The 19,109-nt window shown below is 50.7% G+C and overlaps 1 protein-coding gene across 2 annotated transcripts; it reads left to right on the top strand.

Moving 5' to 3' along the window:
- The first annotated feature begins 5,849 nt into the window (after positions 1-5,849).
- LOC522540 (myeloid-associated differentiation marker) lies at positions 5,850-14,535 on the top strand. Of its 2 annotated transcripts, none has more exons than XM_002696546.6 (2): positions 5,850-5,896; positions 10,984-14,535. In XM_002696546.6, the coding sequence occupies exon 2, from the start codon at positions 11,132-11,134 to the stop codon at positions 12,017-12,019; it is 888 nt and encodes a 295-aa protein (XP_002696592.1). In that variant the 5' UTR covers positions 5,850-5,896; positions 10,984-11,131; the 3' UTR covers positions 12,020-14,535. The 2 variants fall into 2 exon arrangements, with proteins under 2 accessions (XP_002696592.1, XP_059735254.1); XM_059879271.1 differs by having other exon boundaries at positions 5,850-7,467.
- Positions 14,536-19,109: the final 4,574 nt, after the last annotated feature.

Below are 19,109 nucleotides of genomic sequence, written 5' to 3'. Positions count from 1 at the left end.
AACAGGGAAAGGAAAATTTTATATTTAATCTTTTCTCCTCTTGCCATTAAAATATGGATTTCATTTCATTTCACTCAGTGTGTTTCCACTGAGCAAAATCTTCCTAGTGTCTTTCTCCTGAGAATAGCCCAGGTACTGCTTCTTGAACTAAGTGCCGAGGAAAACCTACCCCTCCAGGGAAGAGTTTAATAGCACCAAATCAAACTTTGCATAATCACCTAATAACAGGAGATCCAATAACCTCCCCCATATTCATCTGGACGCTCTGAGGAGGCAGATGGGCACAAAAGGTACCCAACATCCAGTGCCTTGTAGAGTTAGGAGAAGTCTGCTCTGGGTTCCTCCTTCATCAGTCACCAAAACTGCTGACTGAAGGGAAATGAAAAAACAAGAAACCTCACAATCTAAGTTGTGAGTTATGTTCTATTGGGAGACTATAGCTTGGGAGACACCTCACAGATCATGCTGCAGAACTGTTCCAAAGAGGTGAGAGGGGGCCAGGATACATGGGAGTTTTTGCTGGAAAAAAAAAAAAGGAAACGTGTGGTCAAACATCAAAGGATTATCACTAATCACAAAAAGAGACATCTCAAGCTTTAGTGTTTTTCTCGGGACCAGAAGGTGCAGGAGTCTGAGCGCATTAGTATCACTCCTTTCTTATGCATCGTAATGATCTAAAGCCAGTGCCATCTTTCTCCATCGTGAATTCCCCTCGGGCTGCCCCCAGTGGGGGCTACTGCAGTGGCTGAAGGCTTGATGGCCAGCAGCGTTCATGGTTTACAGAAATGATTCACAATATTTTTTTGTCCACAGGCCTATAGACAGTGGGTTTTAGAAAGTCAGTAAAAATTCCAGAGCCAATCTCAGGTAGGACGGAGCCCCAAGGAGGGCCTAGGGATCCAAGTCTCTGCATTAGCACTCCTGCCTAAGGGAAATTATTGATCTCCAGAGCTTTATTTTTTTTAACTTAAAGGCAAGGTGCAGTGTACCACCCCCTCCATGAGGACGAAGTGAGGCCTGATCCTTAGCTACCAATCACACCCCAAATCCACCCTACACGCTAACTAAGGCACCCCCAGGGGGACAGACACACTTTGGCAATGAGGCCCCTGCAGAGGCCCAGGGTGTGAACAGCTGCACAGAGGGCTTGTGCTGTGGAGTCAGCACCTTAGGAGGCAGGAGGGGGCGGTGGGCAGAGAAGGAAGGGGTCTCAGGTCCTGATGGATCAGAAGGAAAATGAGGAGAGGTGGTCAGGACACAGGAGATGAGAAAACCAAGGATGACCAGAAAGGGGGCAAAAAGTAAAAAATGTAGAAAAGATGAGAGAAGCAAGAGAAAGAGGCAAAACAGAATGTGGAAAACCAAAGAAAACAGGAGGGAGACAGAGCAGAAGAGGGGAAGGGAACAGAAAGGAGAGTGAGATAAATGGGGAAGGATGTGAGGAGAGAGAGAGGGAGCCAGGAAGAGGATGTCAGAGCTTGGTAAAGATACCTCCTGTGAGCAGAGGTGATCAGGAGTCCCCGGGCTGGTCCTCAGTCCCTACAGAAACCTGGCGAGCCCAGTACACCAGGTCGGCCACGTAAATCAGTAGGTTGATGGCTGTCAGGATGGCCACAGCCAGTCGCTGGTCCCAGACGCATACATAGTTGGTAAGTCTATGTTGACAGCTCACATCCCTGGACCTCTCGGGCTGCCCACCAAACTTTTCATCAAATTGGTAGAGTGGCCAGAGGACCAGAGCACCGATGTAGAGAAGGACAGACAGCAGGCTCAGCACCAGATGGAACACGGAGGAGGAGATGGGCAGCCAGTTCTCACAGTTAGCCAGGTTCAACAGGATGGTCACGATCCCCAGGATGAAGCAGATGGAGTACACGGCCACGCACGACACCAGCAATGGGTGGTCCATGTACAGGGAGGGATTGCTGATGAAGGGTAAGATGACACAGGCCACCAGTGTCTCTAGCATCTTGAGGAGGAATGGCAAGCTGCCTGTATAGCCAGTGAAATCACCTGTCTGGGGCCAGCCCAAGATCCAGATTGCTTCGGTGGCATAAGACACAGTAGAAATGAAGCAGAACGCAGTAGCAGCGATGGCATGGTCCCAGGAGGGGGTGTAAAACAAAAACTGGACATAGGTAGCGGGGTAAATGATGGAGACCAAGAGGCAGAAGAGGGCGAGGTAGCAGGCATGGCAGAGGAGAAAGTCCCCCCAGGAGAAGGGGAAGCAGTAATGAAGTGCCAGTGATTCGATTATGAGGATGATGAAGGTCACCACGAAGCAGAAGCACAAGATAACAAAGGACCAGGTACTTGTGGGCACCGTCCAGCTGTCCAGGCTGCCCACTAGTGAGATGGCCACGCAGGTGGAGAGCAGCTGCAGTGTTCGCAGGAAGTAGCCCATGATGGCCCAGAAGTCCAGGCCTCAGGATGATTACATGGAGGTCACGATGGTCATGCAGGTCACCTTCACCTTCAGTATGAGAGTGGTCATGGCTGAGGACCCGCCAGAGAAAGATCCAGCTTCAGAGGCGGATTAAGTCAGTTGCCAGGGAAAGGCTCAGGGCCCTGTGACGGCTGAGGCTCGGGATCTGTGGAGTTGGAACCAATGGCTCAGACACTCGAGTAACAGCACAGCCGCTCCAGAAGAGTTCTCACCACCCATCAGCCTTGGCCTTGTCAGGAGACTTGTCTTATCCCAAAACTCCCAGCTGGGTTGGGTCTGGCTTCAAACCATGAACATATTTTTGCCCTTTAAACTGTGTCATTATCTACAGGAACACAGAGTAGGATGGGCTTTATCTGACATCCCAAGCCTTTCAGGCTCTGAAAATTAAAGTATTAAATAATTCATTTGGTAAAAGCATTTGACCTAAATATACATGAGACAATTAATGATCTTTATTTATTTCACTTGGGGTTTCCCCCGTAGCTCAAGGGTAAAGAATCTGCCTGCAATGCAGGAGCCTCAGGAAACGCAGATTCGATCCCGGGGTTGGGAAGATCCCCTGGAGGAGAGCATGGCAACCCACTCCAGTATTCTTGCCTGGAGAATCCTATGGACAGAGGAGCCTGGGCGGCTATAGTCCATAGCATCACAAAGAAGCGAACACGACTGAAGCAACTTAGCAAGCATGCATGCATTTATTTCACTTAGTGTGAAAGTTCAATTTAGGCAGTTGCACAAATACTAATGTGTTTAATTGCAAAGAGCTTTCAGTGTTATGTCATATACAGTGGATGCACCAGGTTATCTGTCTAGTGCTAAAAATCTCTGAATTCTGGAGCATATCTCAACTCTGACTCCAGAATTGAGACTGTAGAAAAGAGACTATAGATTATACTGCTAACCCCATTTTACAAATGAGAAAACTAAGGCTGGAGGACTCAAGTGACTTCCCTGAGGTTAAAAGCTGAGGAGTGGGAACCCAGATAGCAATGCCAAAGCTGTGGTTTGAGCACTTCACTCTACAGCCCACGTGTCAGCAGGGCCCGTGGGTGGGAGGCCAGGACCAAGCCTCAGGGCTCTGCGACCCAGGACATGCCTTCAGGGCCACAGCCTCCTTCCACAGCAAACTAAGACACAGTGTCCCGGCCTGTCCTCCCTGCAGCATCACTAGAAGGAGCTGCCATCTGAGGGGACGCAGCCCCACCTGTAGGAGGGCAGCCTCAGGGGTGAACAGGGAGGATCCCTGGGGTGAGAGCAAGGCCGTGGGGACATGAGATCACGTGGGAAGTAGGGACTGCTGTGAATCCCCTCCCTCAATTTTGCCTTCACTTGTGACTCTTCCCTATTGGGGAGGGGAGCCCTCCAACCCAGCATGACTCCAAAGTGGAACGTCTTTGAAGAAACACAGAATAAATTAACATAATGTCTGACTCTTAAACTGCAAAACTGCCATCCGGATGAGAGTCTGGAAAGATCTAGAAGTAGTCCTACCTGAGTGAGCATTCTCCTGGCCTGGGAGACTGCTTAGCAGCTTCCAAGCTGGGAAGAAGGGATTAGAAATGAACAAGGATGCTGTGTCTGATTCTGATGGGGGGCCTTTCAGGACATCCCAGGGACAGGGTGGGGATTGACAGATGATTGGCCCTCTTTTAAAGGCAGAAGCTGAAAGAGGAGGCCCCTGCAGGACCCCTAAGAGGTGAGAGCCTTGAGGTTGCACCTGGGACTGGGGTGGGGGTAGGGGGCAGAGTGGAGATGACTGGGGGGCCAGTGGCCCTGACGCAGCCCAGTAACGGTCTTCTGACCCAGAAGAGATGCAGGCATGGAGCCAACCTTCCCCATGGAGGAGGGACCTGGACTGGAACTGAGAGAGGAGAACAGGGGCCTGAAGGGGTTTCAGGGCTGTGACAGGGACACGTGGCCAGAGTGGCAGGGACCCTGGAGACCACGGAATTGCCCAGGTCACCTGCCCAAGACAGGGCTGCAGTCCTGCCTCACACGGGGGCTCCTCTAGGGTCCAGTGTGTCGGGGGAGTGGGGGCCCTCCCAGCCCGCCCCCTCCTCAGGGACAGCTGCCCTGTTTCCAAGGGACTATTTGCTGAGATGCCCCCAGGGCTGAAGGGCCAGCACCCTGATCCCCAGCAGCTTCCTGCCATAGTGATGGTGATGGTCAGACACTATCAACAGAGGTAAAACTTTGCTTGTTTTACAGCCAAAGTCTTATGAATAGTTAAACACAGCTCCAGAGTTTGATGGACTGTTTTTATCTGTATTGATCTGTTTGATCAGTCCAAAAAATGGACTGTGTGGATCTGCCTGTTTTTGTCTGTTTCTATCTTAGTTCTTTCTCTAGAAATATATGACCAGTGACCTGTAGAATAATGACCCACTGATCTGGACAATGTAAGGACCCACTCAAGTTTAAAAGCCAGAAAGGTGTCTCGTGGTTAATGTAAAGTCTCTAAAAATAGAAGCACAGAGCACCTCCAGCAATGCAGCCTACAGCCTGCATCCCTTTCCTGTTTCCCTCCTTGTATAAATTCCGGCTCAACCTTGGAGTGCTGCGAGCTGGTTCTTTTGCACAGTGGTCTGCCTTCTCCCCCGGTTGCTCTTCCTTAAAATAAAGCTACTTTTCTTTTACTCAACACTTGTTTCTCAATACTGAGTTCTTATTCTGAGCTGGGTGACAATGTTGGCCATCCAGGCAGCAGTCATGTCCCTGGGGCTCCGGCCCCTCCGCCTCCTCCGGGGGCGACAAGGGTGGTGCCTCTGAGAAGGTCGAGGTGCCAGTTGCTCCCAGCGAGGATCTACAGGGATGTGCCAGTAGCTGCCAAATGTGTTAGTTTCCGAACTTGCCCTGTCCCTCCCGAGTCCTTCTGTTGCAGGAAGGCGGACCCCTTCCAGGGCCCGAAACTGGGCTCTTGTGTAACACTTGGAAATGAATTGTCTGAGGAGACACATGCGCTGACAAAGCAAGAGATTTTATTGGGAAAGGGCACCCGGGTGGAGAGCAGGAGGGTAAGGGAACCCAGAACTGCTCTGTCACATGGCTCGCTGTCTCAGGTTTTAGGGTGATGGGATTAGTTTCCGGGTGGTCTTTAGCCAATCATTCTGACTCAGAGTCCTTCCTGGTGGTGCCTTGTTCAGGCAAGACGGATGCCAGAGAGAAGTATTCTGGGAGGTGGTCGGACAGGTGGTGCCTCCTTTTGACCTTTCCCGAACTCTTCTGGTTGATGGAGGCTTATTAGTTTCCTGTTCCTTACCAGGACTTCCTGTCGTAAAACAACTCACGGAAATGGTTACTATGGTGCCTGGCCAGGGTGGGTAGTGCCTGGCCAGGGTGGGCGGTTTCAGTCAGCGTGCTTCCCCTAACACTTCCTCACAGCCTGCTTTCACTTTCTGTTGAGAGAAGGAAACTGGCCTCTGAAGGAGCTGCGGAGCTGTTGACTGAGTGAGTAGAGGGGTGTGTACCTTGGAAGCCCCCTTCCCCCCTGTTTGGGAATATTCTTTGCCCTTTGGAACTTTGGGGTCAATTTGGACAGAAGAGGAGTGGGACCTGGCTTTTCTGTGACTCTGTACCAGTCTCTACCCAAGAGGAATTTGCATGTTTGTTTGTAATCTGTTCCAGGGGAGTGGGTGAAGTGAAGATGGGGCCTACATCCATCCAGTGGACTTCTAGACTTTGTAGAAGTCCACTGGACACTTCCTGGCAGGTTGGCAAAACTAGAGCTATGACCTTGTTTTAAAAAAGTCTTTTTTTTAATTGCAATACAGACTGGCCCAGTTTGCTTTCGATTCTGAAGAATGGTGGCCCCTGAATGGGTCTCTAAATTCCTCCACTATTTGGACTTAGAACTAATTTGTCAAAGATCTGTTAAGTGGGAGGGAACTCCATGTGCAGGCCTTCCTGTTACTCCATAGTAACAGTAACAGGGCACTGAAAGGCAAAATTCTTCCAACAAGGACACTAAATTAAAGGCAAAAGGGAAACTAAACTGTGAAAAGCCTGCCCCCTTTACAGACGAGTCTTTGCAGGCGAGGGAGGGAAAAGAGGGGATCAGCTTCTTATGGATCTGAATTTCCCCCACCTCTGTGGTTCCTATCCTAATGCTCCAGGCAGGGGCTGCCTAGGTCTGCGCCCCCTTCCCCCAGTCTCTGGACGGAAGAAGACTTCTATTGTTCTAACACCAGGGGAGTTCTAACCTGGGGCACCCCCCACCCCACCCCCTGCCCAGCATGAGAAAAAAAGGATCTGAAATAGTTTCTTCCTTTAAGACCTGACAGGACACTCGGTTTGGTCAGGGTGTGTCCACTACAGGGGGAGGGGGAGGGAGAGGGTAGATTTCCAACAAGACAGTTCTCTGCAGGAGGTCTGAGTGCGAGAGGACAGCCAGTTGGCCATCATTGGATTTTGTTTTCCACCTCAAACCTACTAAACCATAAAAACACCAGTCCTCCGTACACAGGTGATCCAGAAAAATGGTAGAAACGTTCATTAGTATTTTTTCCGACCCCGCCCCCGGTTGTAGGCTGATGCACAGACATGGGCGATGATCGGCTTCACAGTGGGGGTGCAGCACCTTGTTCCCGACACTGGTGTCTCAATGTTTGGCTTCCTGAGGGATAAGCAGACAAGCCCGAGTTGGGTAACATGGCTAAGGGGCTTCCAGAAGCTAAAAGAGGCAAAGAGGGACCCTTCCCTGGGGCATCAGAGACAGAGCAGCCCTGCTGACACCTTGTTTCAAAACTCTGACCTCCAGAACTGTGAGAGAATACACTGCTGTTTTAAGCCATCAGGCTTGTGATGATTTGCTGCAGTAGCCCTAGATATTCAAGATGAATTTCCAGAAATGAAAAATAAATTCTTTGTCATATTTTTTTTTTTTTAAGTTTTCAGAAAAGCTTGCTGACCTCCTACTCTAGAGCATGGTGGTCATGTGGATCCCAGGACCCCTGGTCATATCCTGTGTCCCCCCGTGTCTGAGACTCACAGGGGAGGGTCAACTGATCTAGAGAAGGCAGGTCAGTCCAAACACCCGCAGGAGCCAGGAGGGAAGGAAATAAGTAAAGGGGATGGAGAGGACTAGGGCCCCTGGAAAGGACCAGCTGCACCTCAAAAGGGTGGTGAAAAAGCAAGATGCCGTGTGCATGACACGGTCTCATGTGTATAAAACTGAAAAAGATATACAGATATGCCTTATAAACTTGTATGCATATATGTACACACATGTCCAAATGTGATGTCAGAGCATGTGAAATGCGCTGAAGGCTGTACATGAGGTTGAGGACATGGATGCTCCCTGAATGGAGGGGCAGATGCTTCTGTGAGCAGGCAGGAAGCCTGGCCACACCCAAGAGGGGAAACAGGCACATGGGAGATGATCATAGTCCTAATTTTTGTCAGTTCAGTTATACATGAGAAAAAGAAAATATAGAAAATTAAACGGAGAATGAAAACAATATAAAGGAGACAGCAGCTGCTCAGCTCCAGTGACCCCCTTTTTAGGGAATGCAGCCCAGTGAAACTGGATCTCCTGAGGCTTGAAAAGGAGCTGGAAATCTGGATTTTCATGTGAAATTGGAGCACTGTGCAGCTACCAAACACTTGAGGAAAAAAATAATGTTGATTCTCTACCATCGCTTTCTGAAGGGAAACCAAACACATCCCTGGACCACCTCCAGTCCAAGCTGGTTTGCAGCCCCTGATCTGCAGCAAATCAAGCTGCATATGCTGATGTCCAGAGTGGGGCCAGGGCCTTCTGGGTCCTTTGTGAGGGGGAGGGGGACAGGTAAATGGCATGGGTTGAGTGTGCCATGCACCAGGGCTCTGATAAGCCCTTCACATGCTTCCATACATTTAATTAATGTAAAGTAGATACTAAAGTCCCCTGCACAGACGGCGAAACTAAGGCTCTGGTGAGTAACTTGCCCAGGTTCATCCAGCTCTGAGGGATCTCCCACAATCTCTCCCCTCTACCTTCTTTGCCCTTCTGGCACCTCCTCCTCCTTCCTCTGTCCTGACCATGACCTTCCTGGTTCCCTGTCTTCCAGTCCACACGTCTGGCTGCTGGGCAGGCAAGGCTCAGCCACATCCAGGCTGTACTCCGACGGGGGCACCATGTCCAGGATCACAGATTAGAGTGGAGGAGGGGCTGCTGGGGAGACTCAGGCAAAGCTGCTGATTTCCAGGTCGGGAAACTGAGGCCCAGAGAGGGCACAGGCCTGACCCAGGGTCACACAGCAAGAACCTCATCCTCTCCTTCCCCAAGCCCTCCCTCTGTGACATGAGAAGGATCCAAAGTTGTCATTTAGTCTTAGGTGGAATCTCAGGGTGAGTTCAGGTAATTAAGCCAGGATCAAACTGGGGTACAGAGAGCATGACACCCCCAGCATTCCTCACGCCAGTGCCCCTCCCCACCCTTGGCAGTGCCCACTGGGAGGCCAGCAGGCTCCAGGGCTCCACTGGTGATTGGGGCTCAAGGAGCTTTGTGAGTCCAGGAAGGTTCTCAGGCTTTGTTTTGTGTTTCTCTTTCTAGCCTCAGCTTGTCCCGGGGTTTATTATCAGCAAAGTGACAAGGCCCCTGATGGCAGGAAGCTGGCTGGGGCTCAGGGTGCTGGCCCTTCTGCCCTGGGGGCCTCTCAGCAAATAGTCCCTTGGAAACAGGGCAGCTGTCCCTGAGGAGGGGGCGGGCTGGGAGAGGCACACTCCCCCAACACTGGACCCTGGAGGAGCCCCTGTGTGAGCAGGACTGCAGCCCTGGCTGGCGGGACTGTCTTGGGCAGGTGACCTGGGCAATTCCGTGGTCTCCAGGGTCCCTGCCACTCTGGCCATGTGTCCCTGTCACAGCCCTGAAACCCCTTCAGGTCCCTGTTCTGTCTCAGTTCCGGGCCAGGCCCCTCCTCCATGGGAAGGTTGGCTCCATGCCTGCATCCCTTCTGGGTCAGAAGACCCCTACTGGGCTGCCTCAGCGCCACTGGGACCCTGGGGTCCCCCCAGTCATCTCCACTCTGCCCCCCGCACCCCCCTCCCCCCAAGTCCCAGGAGCATTCTCAGGGCTGGCCCCTCCCAGGGGTCCTGCAGGGGCCTCCTCTTTCAGCTCCTGCCCTTAAAAGGGGGTGATCATCCATCCATCCTCACCCCCTCCCTGAGATGCCCTGGAAGACTCCCCATCAGCATCAGACACAGCATCCTTGTTCATTTCCAATCCCTTCTTCCCTGCTTGGAAGCTGCTAACCAGTCTCCCAGGCCAGGAAAACCTACACAGGTAGGACTACTCCTAGATCTTTCCAGACTGGCGCATGGATGGCTGCTTTGGAGCTTATGAGCCAAACATTATGTTAATTTGTTCTGTGATTTCTCCAAGACACTCGTCCTTGGAGTCACGCTGGGTTGAGATATCCCCTCCCCAGTGGGGAAGAGTCACAGGTTGAGACAAAAATGGGTGGAGGGGATTCACAACAGTCCCTACTTCCCATGTCATTCTGTTCCCACGGCCTTGCTCTCACCTCATGGCTCCTCCCTGTTCACCCCTGAAACTGCCCTTCTGTGGTTGAAGCTGTGTCCCCTCAGATGGCAGCTCCTTCTAGTGATGCTGCAGGGAGGACAGGCCGGGACACATCCTCCAAAAGACTACAATCCATAATCTTTTTTCTGAAGTCCCTTTGGGACAGATATGCTTCTGAATTCAGAAACTTTCTGCTTCCGACTAGTAACACGGTACATCTACTCTATGTGACATCACACCCCACTGGTGTCTAAAAACAATTTGTGATCAAACACATTCATTTTGGCAGCTGTACTTTTGAACATTCACTTTCATTGAAATAAACAAAAATTGTTAATTGTCTCAGGTCTGTTCAGGTCAAAATTTGCTACCAAACTATTTTTTTTTTTAATTCTTTTTCAATTTTGAGAATCATGAAGGTTTGTGATTGTAGAAAAGGAGAAGCATACTCTATATTCCTTTAAATAATGGTATCTAACACAAAGAAGGCGATGGCACCCCACTCCTGTATTCTTGCCTGGAAAATCCCATGGATGGAGGAGCCTGGTAGGCTGCAGTCCATGGGGTTGCTTAGAGTCAGACACAACTGAGCGACTTCACTTTCACTTTTCACTTTCATGCATTGGAGAAGGAAATGGCAACCCACTCCAGTATTCTTGCCTGGAGAATCCCAGGGACAGGGGAGCCTGGTGGGCTGTCGTCTATGGGGTCGCACAGAGCCGGACACGACTGAAGCGATTTAGAAGCAGTAGCAGCAGCACAAAGAGATAAAAATATATACACAGTTTTGTTTTTTTTTTTCCCATTTAAAACACCCTCCCACATAAATGAATTCCTCCAGGTATTATCCTAGGGAGTGGTGGTCGCTGCTGCTGCTGCTCTATACACAGTTTTGATGCCACCCTCAGTCTAGCTGTGAGTTTAGGATAAAACAAGTCTCCTGAAAAAGCCACCAGTGATGTGTGGGGAGAATCATTCTGGAGTGGCTATGCTGTTACCCAAGTGTCTTGAGTCATTGATTCTAACTCTACAGGTCCTGAGCCTCAGCCTTCACAGGGCCCTGGGTCGTTTCCAGGCATCTGACTCAATCCATCTCCGGATCTGGATCTTTCTCTGGTGGATCTTCAGTGAGGACCACTGCCACAACCAGTGACCGTGACCTGTCTGACCATCACAGCACCATGGCCACCAGGTCCACATCCACAGACCAGGACTACTTGGCCTTGGTGTGGTTCTGCTTCCGCCTGCTGCAGTTGTTCTCCAGCTGTATGGCCTTCTGGCTGGTGACTTCTGGCTTTCGGAAGAGGGGCTACGGGGACGTAAATATCTGGGCCATGCTCATCTGGTTCCTCTCTTTGCCCATAAGCCTCATCGTAGTCATAGTTGAATTATGTTATATCCAGTCCCACTTTCATTTCTCGTACCACATGCCCCTCACAGATGCCTGCTTCGCCGCCCACGTCTATCTCTCACTACTTGTCGTCCAGTCTATCCGGAGACACCGGTTTTTGCCTTATGACCCTTTCATAGACCGGGTCAACGCTGCCCTATCATTCACCTACATTACGTGCTTCCTTTATGGTGTAGAACTGTCTTGTACGTGGAACTGCGACAAGCTCAAAGACCTCACCTGCGCTGTGTACACCACACAGGGTGTGCTGAAGGTGCTGGAGATGTTTGTGGCCTGTGTCATCTTCACCTTCATCTGCAACACCTCCCGGCACCCGAAGGAGCCAGCTCACGAGTGGTGTCTGGCCATCTATTGGATCTGCTTTATCCAGGCAGTTGTGGCCACGCTGCTGAACCTGGGCAGCTGGGAGTACAGGCTGCCCATCCAGCTGACCCTGCTCTCCGTCCTCCTCTACTCCACTGCTTTGGTTCTCTGGTGGCTCTACCCAGTAGATGAGGAGATTGAGGGCAAGCCCAAGGGATTCTGGGTCTTGTACATGTTGAGGCTCACCGACCGCTGGAGCCGCTGGAGCCGCAGGGACCATCGACAGGCTGTGGCCATCCTGACAGCCATCAACCTGCTGATTTATGTGGCCGACCTGGTGATCTCAGCCCGCTAGGTTTTGTCAAGGACTGAGGATCAGCCCTCTTGTCAATGGAGGTTTCTATACTGAGCTCTGATGTCATCTTCCTGGCTCCCCTTCTCACATTCTTTCCCGTTCATCTCTCTCTCTTTTCTGTTTCCTTCTCTCCATATGCTCTTTGTCCTGTTTTATGTGTTTGCTCATATCCTGTTTTGTCTTTCTCTTGCTTCTCTCATCTTTTCTACATTTTCTGCTTTTGCCCCTTTTCTGATCATCCTTGGTCTCCTATGTCCTGACCTCCTCTCCCCATTTTCCTGCTGATCCATCAAGATCAGATTTCTTCCTTCTCTGCCCACCACCGCCTCCCACCTCCTAAGGTGCTGACTTCACAGCACACACCTCACTATGTGGCTGTTCACACCCTGGACATCCGGAGGGGCCTCGTTGCCAAAGCAAGTCTGTACCCCTGGCAGTGCCTTAGTTGGTGTGTGTGTGTGAGTTTAGGGGTGGCATGGGTAACTAGGCTGCTGCTGCTGCCGCTAAGTCGCTTTAGTCGTGTCCGACTCTGTGCAACCCCATAGACGGCAGCCCACCAGGCTCCCCTGTCCCTGGGATTCTCCAGGCAAGAACACTGGAGTGAGTTGCCATTTCCTTCTCCAATGCATGAAAGTGAAAAGTGGAAGTGAAGTCTTGCAGTCGTGTACGACTCTTTGCGACCCCATGGACTGCAGCCTACCAGGCTCCTCCGTCCATGGGATTTTCCAAGCAAGAGTACTGGAGTGGGGTGCCATTGCCTTCTCCGGGGTAACTAGGCATTGGGCCTCAATTATCTGAGTGGAAGGCGGGTGTACAGTGTGCCCTCCCTTCAATTAAAAAAAAAAAGTCTCAAGAGGTTAACTATTTCCAGCGGGCAGAAGTCTTAAAACAGAGACCCTGGATTCCAGGGCCCCACCTGATGTTCAGCCCCTTTGAGATTGGCTCCAGAATTTTTGCAGGCTCACTAAACACCTGCTGCCTAGAGGGTATCTTAGAGGAAGCCAGGGGTGAATGCCTTCCATCCCAACTACTCTATAGGGAATAAAAAAAGAAGCTGGTGAAGAACCCCAGGATCTTGAAGACACCTGTTTGCAGCGTTGGTGAGGGGCAGCGATGTGGCCCTCCTGCCCCAGCGTTCAAAACAGCACCCTAGTGTCACCAGGGCTAGAGGTGCCAGGAAAGTGGAGGTCTGAGGGAGGCGCAGGGGAAGGCCCCCCACTGCTGCCACTCTCTCCTGGACTGGGGTGAAGCACAGGGGCAGGTGGGGTGGAGCAGGGGGCATTCCCAGGAGGTAGTCTCCATGGCAGGCAAATCTTAAGAAGCATTGAAATAAAATTAACATTTTAATGAAAGACAAGAGAAATTTAAACATAAACTTTTGGTTAAATACTGCAGAGATCACATGAAATAAGCACTGAAAAGTGTCCACTGGATGTGACCATTTGAAAGTCATTGACAGCCTTGCTTAGAGCTTTTTTATGAAGTTCTCAGGACAAAAGCCAGTGCATTGGAGACAGAGAAAGAGAACGAAAGACGGTAAATATAGGTTTCTCCTGGGGCAGCTAGTGTCTGTAAGGGGAAAGAGAGGGTCACAGTTGGAGAGGAGCCAAGGGTTAAGGGAACCTAGATGATAAGTTTGCAAAAGGTCATTTACTATTGCTTGACTTCAACCCAAAGGAACATCCAAATACTGACACAAGGCCCAAAGGGGAAAATACTTTTTAATGCCCAGAGCATGATAAAATGTGAATCACGGTGACAGGGTATGACATCATTTAGGTAAATAGGAGATACGTTAACTTGTTATCAAACAGTCTGAATGGTCCAACTGTTTTGGAGTCAGAACAGGAAATAAAGAGAAAGAGGGTAAAGGTTATTAATGTGAAGAAACTTGTGATTATCACTTCAGAGTTACTTACTTCATGAACCCAATTCTTCTGTACAGTATATTGGACAGTAGATGCATGCAGCTATTTAATTTTTTTTAATCATATCCTTTTGTTTTATTTATTTATTTTAGCCAAGCCATGCAGCATGTGGGATCTTAGTTCCCCCAATGGGAACTGAACCTGTGCCCCCTGCAGTGGAAGTGCAGAGTCTTAACTACCAAGGAAGTCCCCTAATTTTTAACTAAATAAAATTAAATAGATTGAAACATGCAAGTCCTCAGTCCTACCAGCCACATTTCAAGCACCATATACCTACATGTTGTTAGAGGCTACTGTATTGAACAAGACAGGTATAGAATATTTCTATCATTGCAGAAAGTTCTACTGGGGACTTCCCTGGTGGTCCAGTGGTTAAGAATCTACCTTGCAATGCAGGGAATGTGGGTTCAATCCCTGGTTGGGGAAGTAAGATTCCACATGTCTCAAAGCAACTAAGCCTGCATGCCATAACTATCGAGCCCACGTGCATCAGCTAGAGACTCCATGCACCACAGCCAAAGATCCCAAGTGATGCAATGAAGACCTGATGAGGCCAAATAAATGAATAAATACATATTTTAAAAAGTTCTGCTGACTGCCCTGCTTCATATATTCCAAGGCCGTATAGTTAGATGCATATATGTTTGGGCTTGTTATGTCTTCTTGTTTACTTTCTTAATTCAAAAACTATCTCCTTGTCCCTTGTGATGTTTATTACCCCAAATTCTGTTTCTCAGAATTTAAATTTGCAATCTGGGCTTTAGTTAATGAATTTACATTTACCTAAAATATCTTTTTCCACATTGTTTCCTTGCCACACTTGAACTTTACACAATCTACATGGATATTTCAGTGTTTTTGCTAATCGAGGTGATAAGGGAATAACAGAAAATAAGGTTTTGACACAAAATTGGCCTACCGACTTTCCTGAAACAGTCCACTAAAAATTCATACAGGTTGATTCAGGTCAGTTTCATTTTTATCTAGCAATTTCTTTTCTGCTCTTGTTAATTTCTTATTGAATTTCTCCTTGGGAAATAGTCTAAAAATACCTATTTCCTTAAAAACAATCAGTCCCTCTGGTAGGCTGGAAAAATATTTCTTGGAGAGATAACCTTGTCAACTCCTGTATCCTGTGAATGTTATTTATTTGGAGAAAAAAAAAAGATCTTTGCAGATGTGACTAAATTAAAGTGAGCAGAGAAGGGAGGAGGAGGCCAATATTGGGGTGGGTGGTGGGGCAGAAGGAAATGGGGTCAGGTTCCACATAAGGGGAAAGTATTGAAGAAACTGGGGCCTTGTAACCTGGACAGTCAAGAACTCAGGGTTGAGATGGAGACATGAGGATGAGGTGAAGATGGGTGACAGGTCACCATGTGGAAGTGACACTGGATTTATCCTGGCTGGAAACTTCAGTGGGGAAAGCCTTGTGTGTATAAACCAGGGACTCAACCCTCCGAGCAGTGCTTTCCAGACTATGACTCCTCTGTCCTTGGGCACGTCCAGGCCAGGGTCCATGGCCCAGGTGAAAGGAGTCAGGTGGCAGGGGGGAGGTGGGCTAGGGTTCAGGGCTCAACCTGGTGTCCTGTGGTCCAGACATAGCCCCAAACCTGTTCCCATGGGTCAGCGTTTCTTCACAGACACCATCAGCTGGGCTGAGAGGCACCTGCGCAGTGCAGCCTGCATTCTCAGTCCTGACAAGCATCAGGCTGGGGTCACTCACTTGTTCCTGGATCAACCGCTTAGGCATTGGGGGTGGTGAACCTTGGAGCAGAGGTCCTGACTACACTCATCATCCTCCCCATTTCTAGGTTCACACGCAGCCCCCTCGGGGCAGGAGGGGACGCACAATGTCTTCCCACAGGCTCAGGTGAGAGCACATCCCAGCCAGGACTGCCATGCCAGATGCACTCCCCTCCCACCCCACACACACACTGGAGACTCCCCACAGGCTGTTCCTCCTTCCTCTCCTCCCGCTGCCATCCTGCTGGGTCTATCCCGGTCTCCAGGGACTGGTTCCTACCACCCAGGACGGCAGAGTCACTCATGGAGCCTCCTGCCCTGCAGCAGACTGTCCCCAGGATGTCGAAGGCTTGAGAAGGGCACAAGGGCAGGTGTTCTGTGAGCCGAGATGAAGGACAACATGGGGACACACACCCTCCCCCTGGCCCAGGACAGAATGGCAGAAGCAATGGAGCAGAGAGAAGGTGGGGGGTGGATGGTGAGAAGAGGGGCTGGGGAACTAATCTGGAGAAGCAGAGTAGGGCAGCTAAAGGGCTTGGGAAGAAACCACCAAAGGCGAAGGGTGTTGAGAAGCACAGCTCTCCCTTCTCCCTGTTGCCTGGAGTGGACCCTGATCTGCTCTTTTCAGAACTGAGGGCAGAAGAGCAGGAGGCAGTGACCTCCATGCAGATGCCTGAAAGGCTAGAGCAGAGTTCAGCATGAGCCCAGTTGTTTCCATGGTGGCTACGGAGTCGGGACTCTTATCCCCATTTCACAGAGGAGACGACTGAGGCAGGAGTTGCCCAGATATGAGTAGAGCCATAGGTGACAGCAGGGCTCCTGGGTTGTCCCAAGTCTGCTCTCTGAGGAGTTGCTCCCAGTGGTCTGCTGGGGAGGACAGAGCAGGGGCTCAAGAGCCAGGCTGGGGTCACTGGAGGACTGTGGAAGATGACATGTGTGAAGCACGGAGCCCAGAACCAGTCGCAAAGCAGCGCCTCAACAAACATCACCTCCCATGCCTCCTTCTATCACAACCTCAGTGAGAAAACCCAGCATTTGCAGCATCAACCCCAGGTGTGTGGGGGCCCAGCTAGGTCAGGGGTCCAGAGGGGCAGCAGGGGTGGCTCTGCCTTTATTAGGAACAGGGGTGATGGTGCTGTTCATAGGTCCCCACCACCCCCAGCCTGGTGCTGGGCACCCTGCCTATGGGGGACCTCAGCCCCCTCCTCAGCCCTTTGATGGACAGGACCTGAGCTCACAGAGGTAGACACGGAGTCAGGTGGGCTGACTGGGGTCTCTCTAGAGCATCAGCCTGTGCTTCCCACGTGTCAGCGCTTCCCCTACTGAGAGCTGGGTGTGCAGGAGGCACAGAGTTCATGTTTGAGAAGTGCTGCCTACATCAGGCTACTGTGCTGTGCAGCCACGGATGAGCCACTGGCCTAAGGGCTGAGCACCTCCAAGGGGCCTCCTGTCACTGGTCCAGCCTCACCCCTACCATCTCCTTGGGCTGCCTGTTCGTGCAGAGAGAGGACATAGCCCTGCAGAACATGTCCTAAGTAGCCCACTGAAGGGATGAGGGGCTCCAGGTGAGGTTAAGAACCCAAGGGATTGAAATCCAAGTTCAAACTTTGGAGAAGGAAATGGGAACTCACTTCAGTATTCTTGCCTGGAGAATTCCATGGACACAGGAGCCTGGCAGACTACAGTCTATGGGGTCACAATGAGTCAGACATGACCGAGCGACTAACAGTTTCATTTTCACTTTCATGACACCAAACTACTGTGCTTTTCACTCGGGGGGTTGGGGGGGTAGGGGGGGTGCTGCTTTACAACAGCAATGCCTGCTATTTGTACCACTGAACCAGGTGACGTAGGTGGTACCACCTGGGAACCAGGTCTGGGAGAGTAGGGATGTGTAGCCCGACCTCTCAGGGTTCTCTCCTGTTCTGGCTCTAGGGTTTAGGGTCATGAACTCTGTTGTTGTTACTATTATTATTTTAATGAACTTTGGAAGCTGTTGGGTTGGGTGGGGCTGCCTGTCTGGCTGTGAGTAGCCACCAAGGGAGAGCCCTTGATGATAGGTTGCTGCTGAACCACGAAAAGACGCTGGGATTCTTGGCCTCCAGAGGAGAAGAATTCAATCCAGGACCAGAGATGAGGCTTAATAGCTCAGAGCTTTTGTATAATAACGTTTTATTAAAGGATAAAAGAGATAGAGAAAGCTTCTGACATACGTATCAAAAGGGGGCAGAAAGAGTACCCCCCTGCTAATTTTTAGCTGGATGTTATATATAGTCACTAGCAGTCTGTTAATGAAAGAATGGAATGTCTTAAAACTCAGAGACTGGCACCAGGCCCCTCATCCATAAGATGTATTTGGGGATGTATTTGCTGCGGCCTGGCCTGGAGGGTGACCCCAGGCTCCTGACTCCTAGCCCCTAGTTCCTTCCAGGGCTTCAGGCTTCCTCAAAAGGACCCGAACCAGGATTCCCAAAGGAAAACTTTTCCCAAAGGAAATCTCTAACTCAACCTCCAGCTTTGGCTCTGGGGTTTGGATGTCCCCAGGGGAGGGAAAAGCTAGGGAAGCCTCCTTACCTCCCAGGTAGGTGCTGAGGTGAGCGAGTGTCAGGACCCAGAGGGTAGCATGTGCCGTGGCACCAGCCCCATCTCGAGCTCCACGCCTCCTGCACAGCCCGCTCTCAGTGGAGGAAGCATGGTCACAGGGGAGGCACAGGGGCTTCCATCTCCACGTCTGAGTCTCCAAGACTGGCAAGTCCAGGGGCCCTGGGAAGAGGGGGGCTGGGAGGGACCAGGGGTCTCTGGCACCCCTCCCCCATCTAGCAGATGAGAAAACTGACTCAGCAGCAGTGAGTGCCCTCCTCAGGGGAATGGGGCAGGTTTGTGCAGAACGAGGGTGGACGGGGCAGAATCCCAGCCTGGAGGATGCCCCTGCCACACTTGTCACAAGCACTGTGGGGCCGTGGACAGACAGCCGGCCTGAGGACAGGACACCTGGTCCTGACTCTGACTCTGCCACACGCAGGGTGACTCTGGACACGTCCTGCCCCTCCCTGGGGTCCAGCTGTACCTCCCCTATGACGAGAGGGTTGAACTAAGCAGAGGACCTTTACACTCTCTTTTGAGCTCCACAGTGAGGGGACTGGACCAGCCTTGGAGCTGTGACAAATGACACTTAACCCCCCAACAGGAGGGATGGAGCAGCCGCCCTCATGAACCATGAGGCTTAGACAGTGAGCCCCTCAGGTGAGCCCACCCTGGGCAGTTCTTTTACTAAAGCAGAGAGGCACCTTCATCTTCCTGGGAAGTGAGGTCCCAGGGTTGTTTTCAATTTGATTTAGGAAAATAGAAGAAAGTGAAAATCCTGTACCTAGACTTACAGGGGTAAATGCTCACTTGCTTTTCTCAATAAAAAAAAATTA

This window comes from Bos taurus, chromosome 21, assembly GCF_002263795.3.
Source record: "Bos taurus isolate L1 Dominette 01449 registration number 42190680 breed Hereford chromosome 21, ARS-UCD2.0, whole genome shotgun sequence".
Taxonomy (NCBI): domain Eukaryota; kingdom Metazoa; phylum Chordata; class Mammalia; order Artiodactyla; family Bovidae; genus Bos; species Bos taurus.
Note: the sequence above shows the minus strand (reverse complement) of the source record. Positions and strands in the feature narration are given on the sequence as shown.

Bases quoted from the DNA above. Each gene is read 5' to 3' on its own strand.
- LOC522540 (XM_002696546.6), top strand. From the start codon at position 11,132: ATGGCCACCAGGTCCACATCCACAGACCAGGACTACTTGGCCTTGGTG.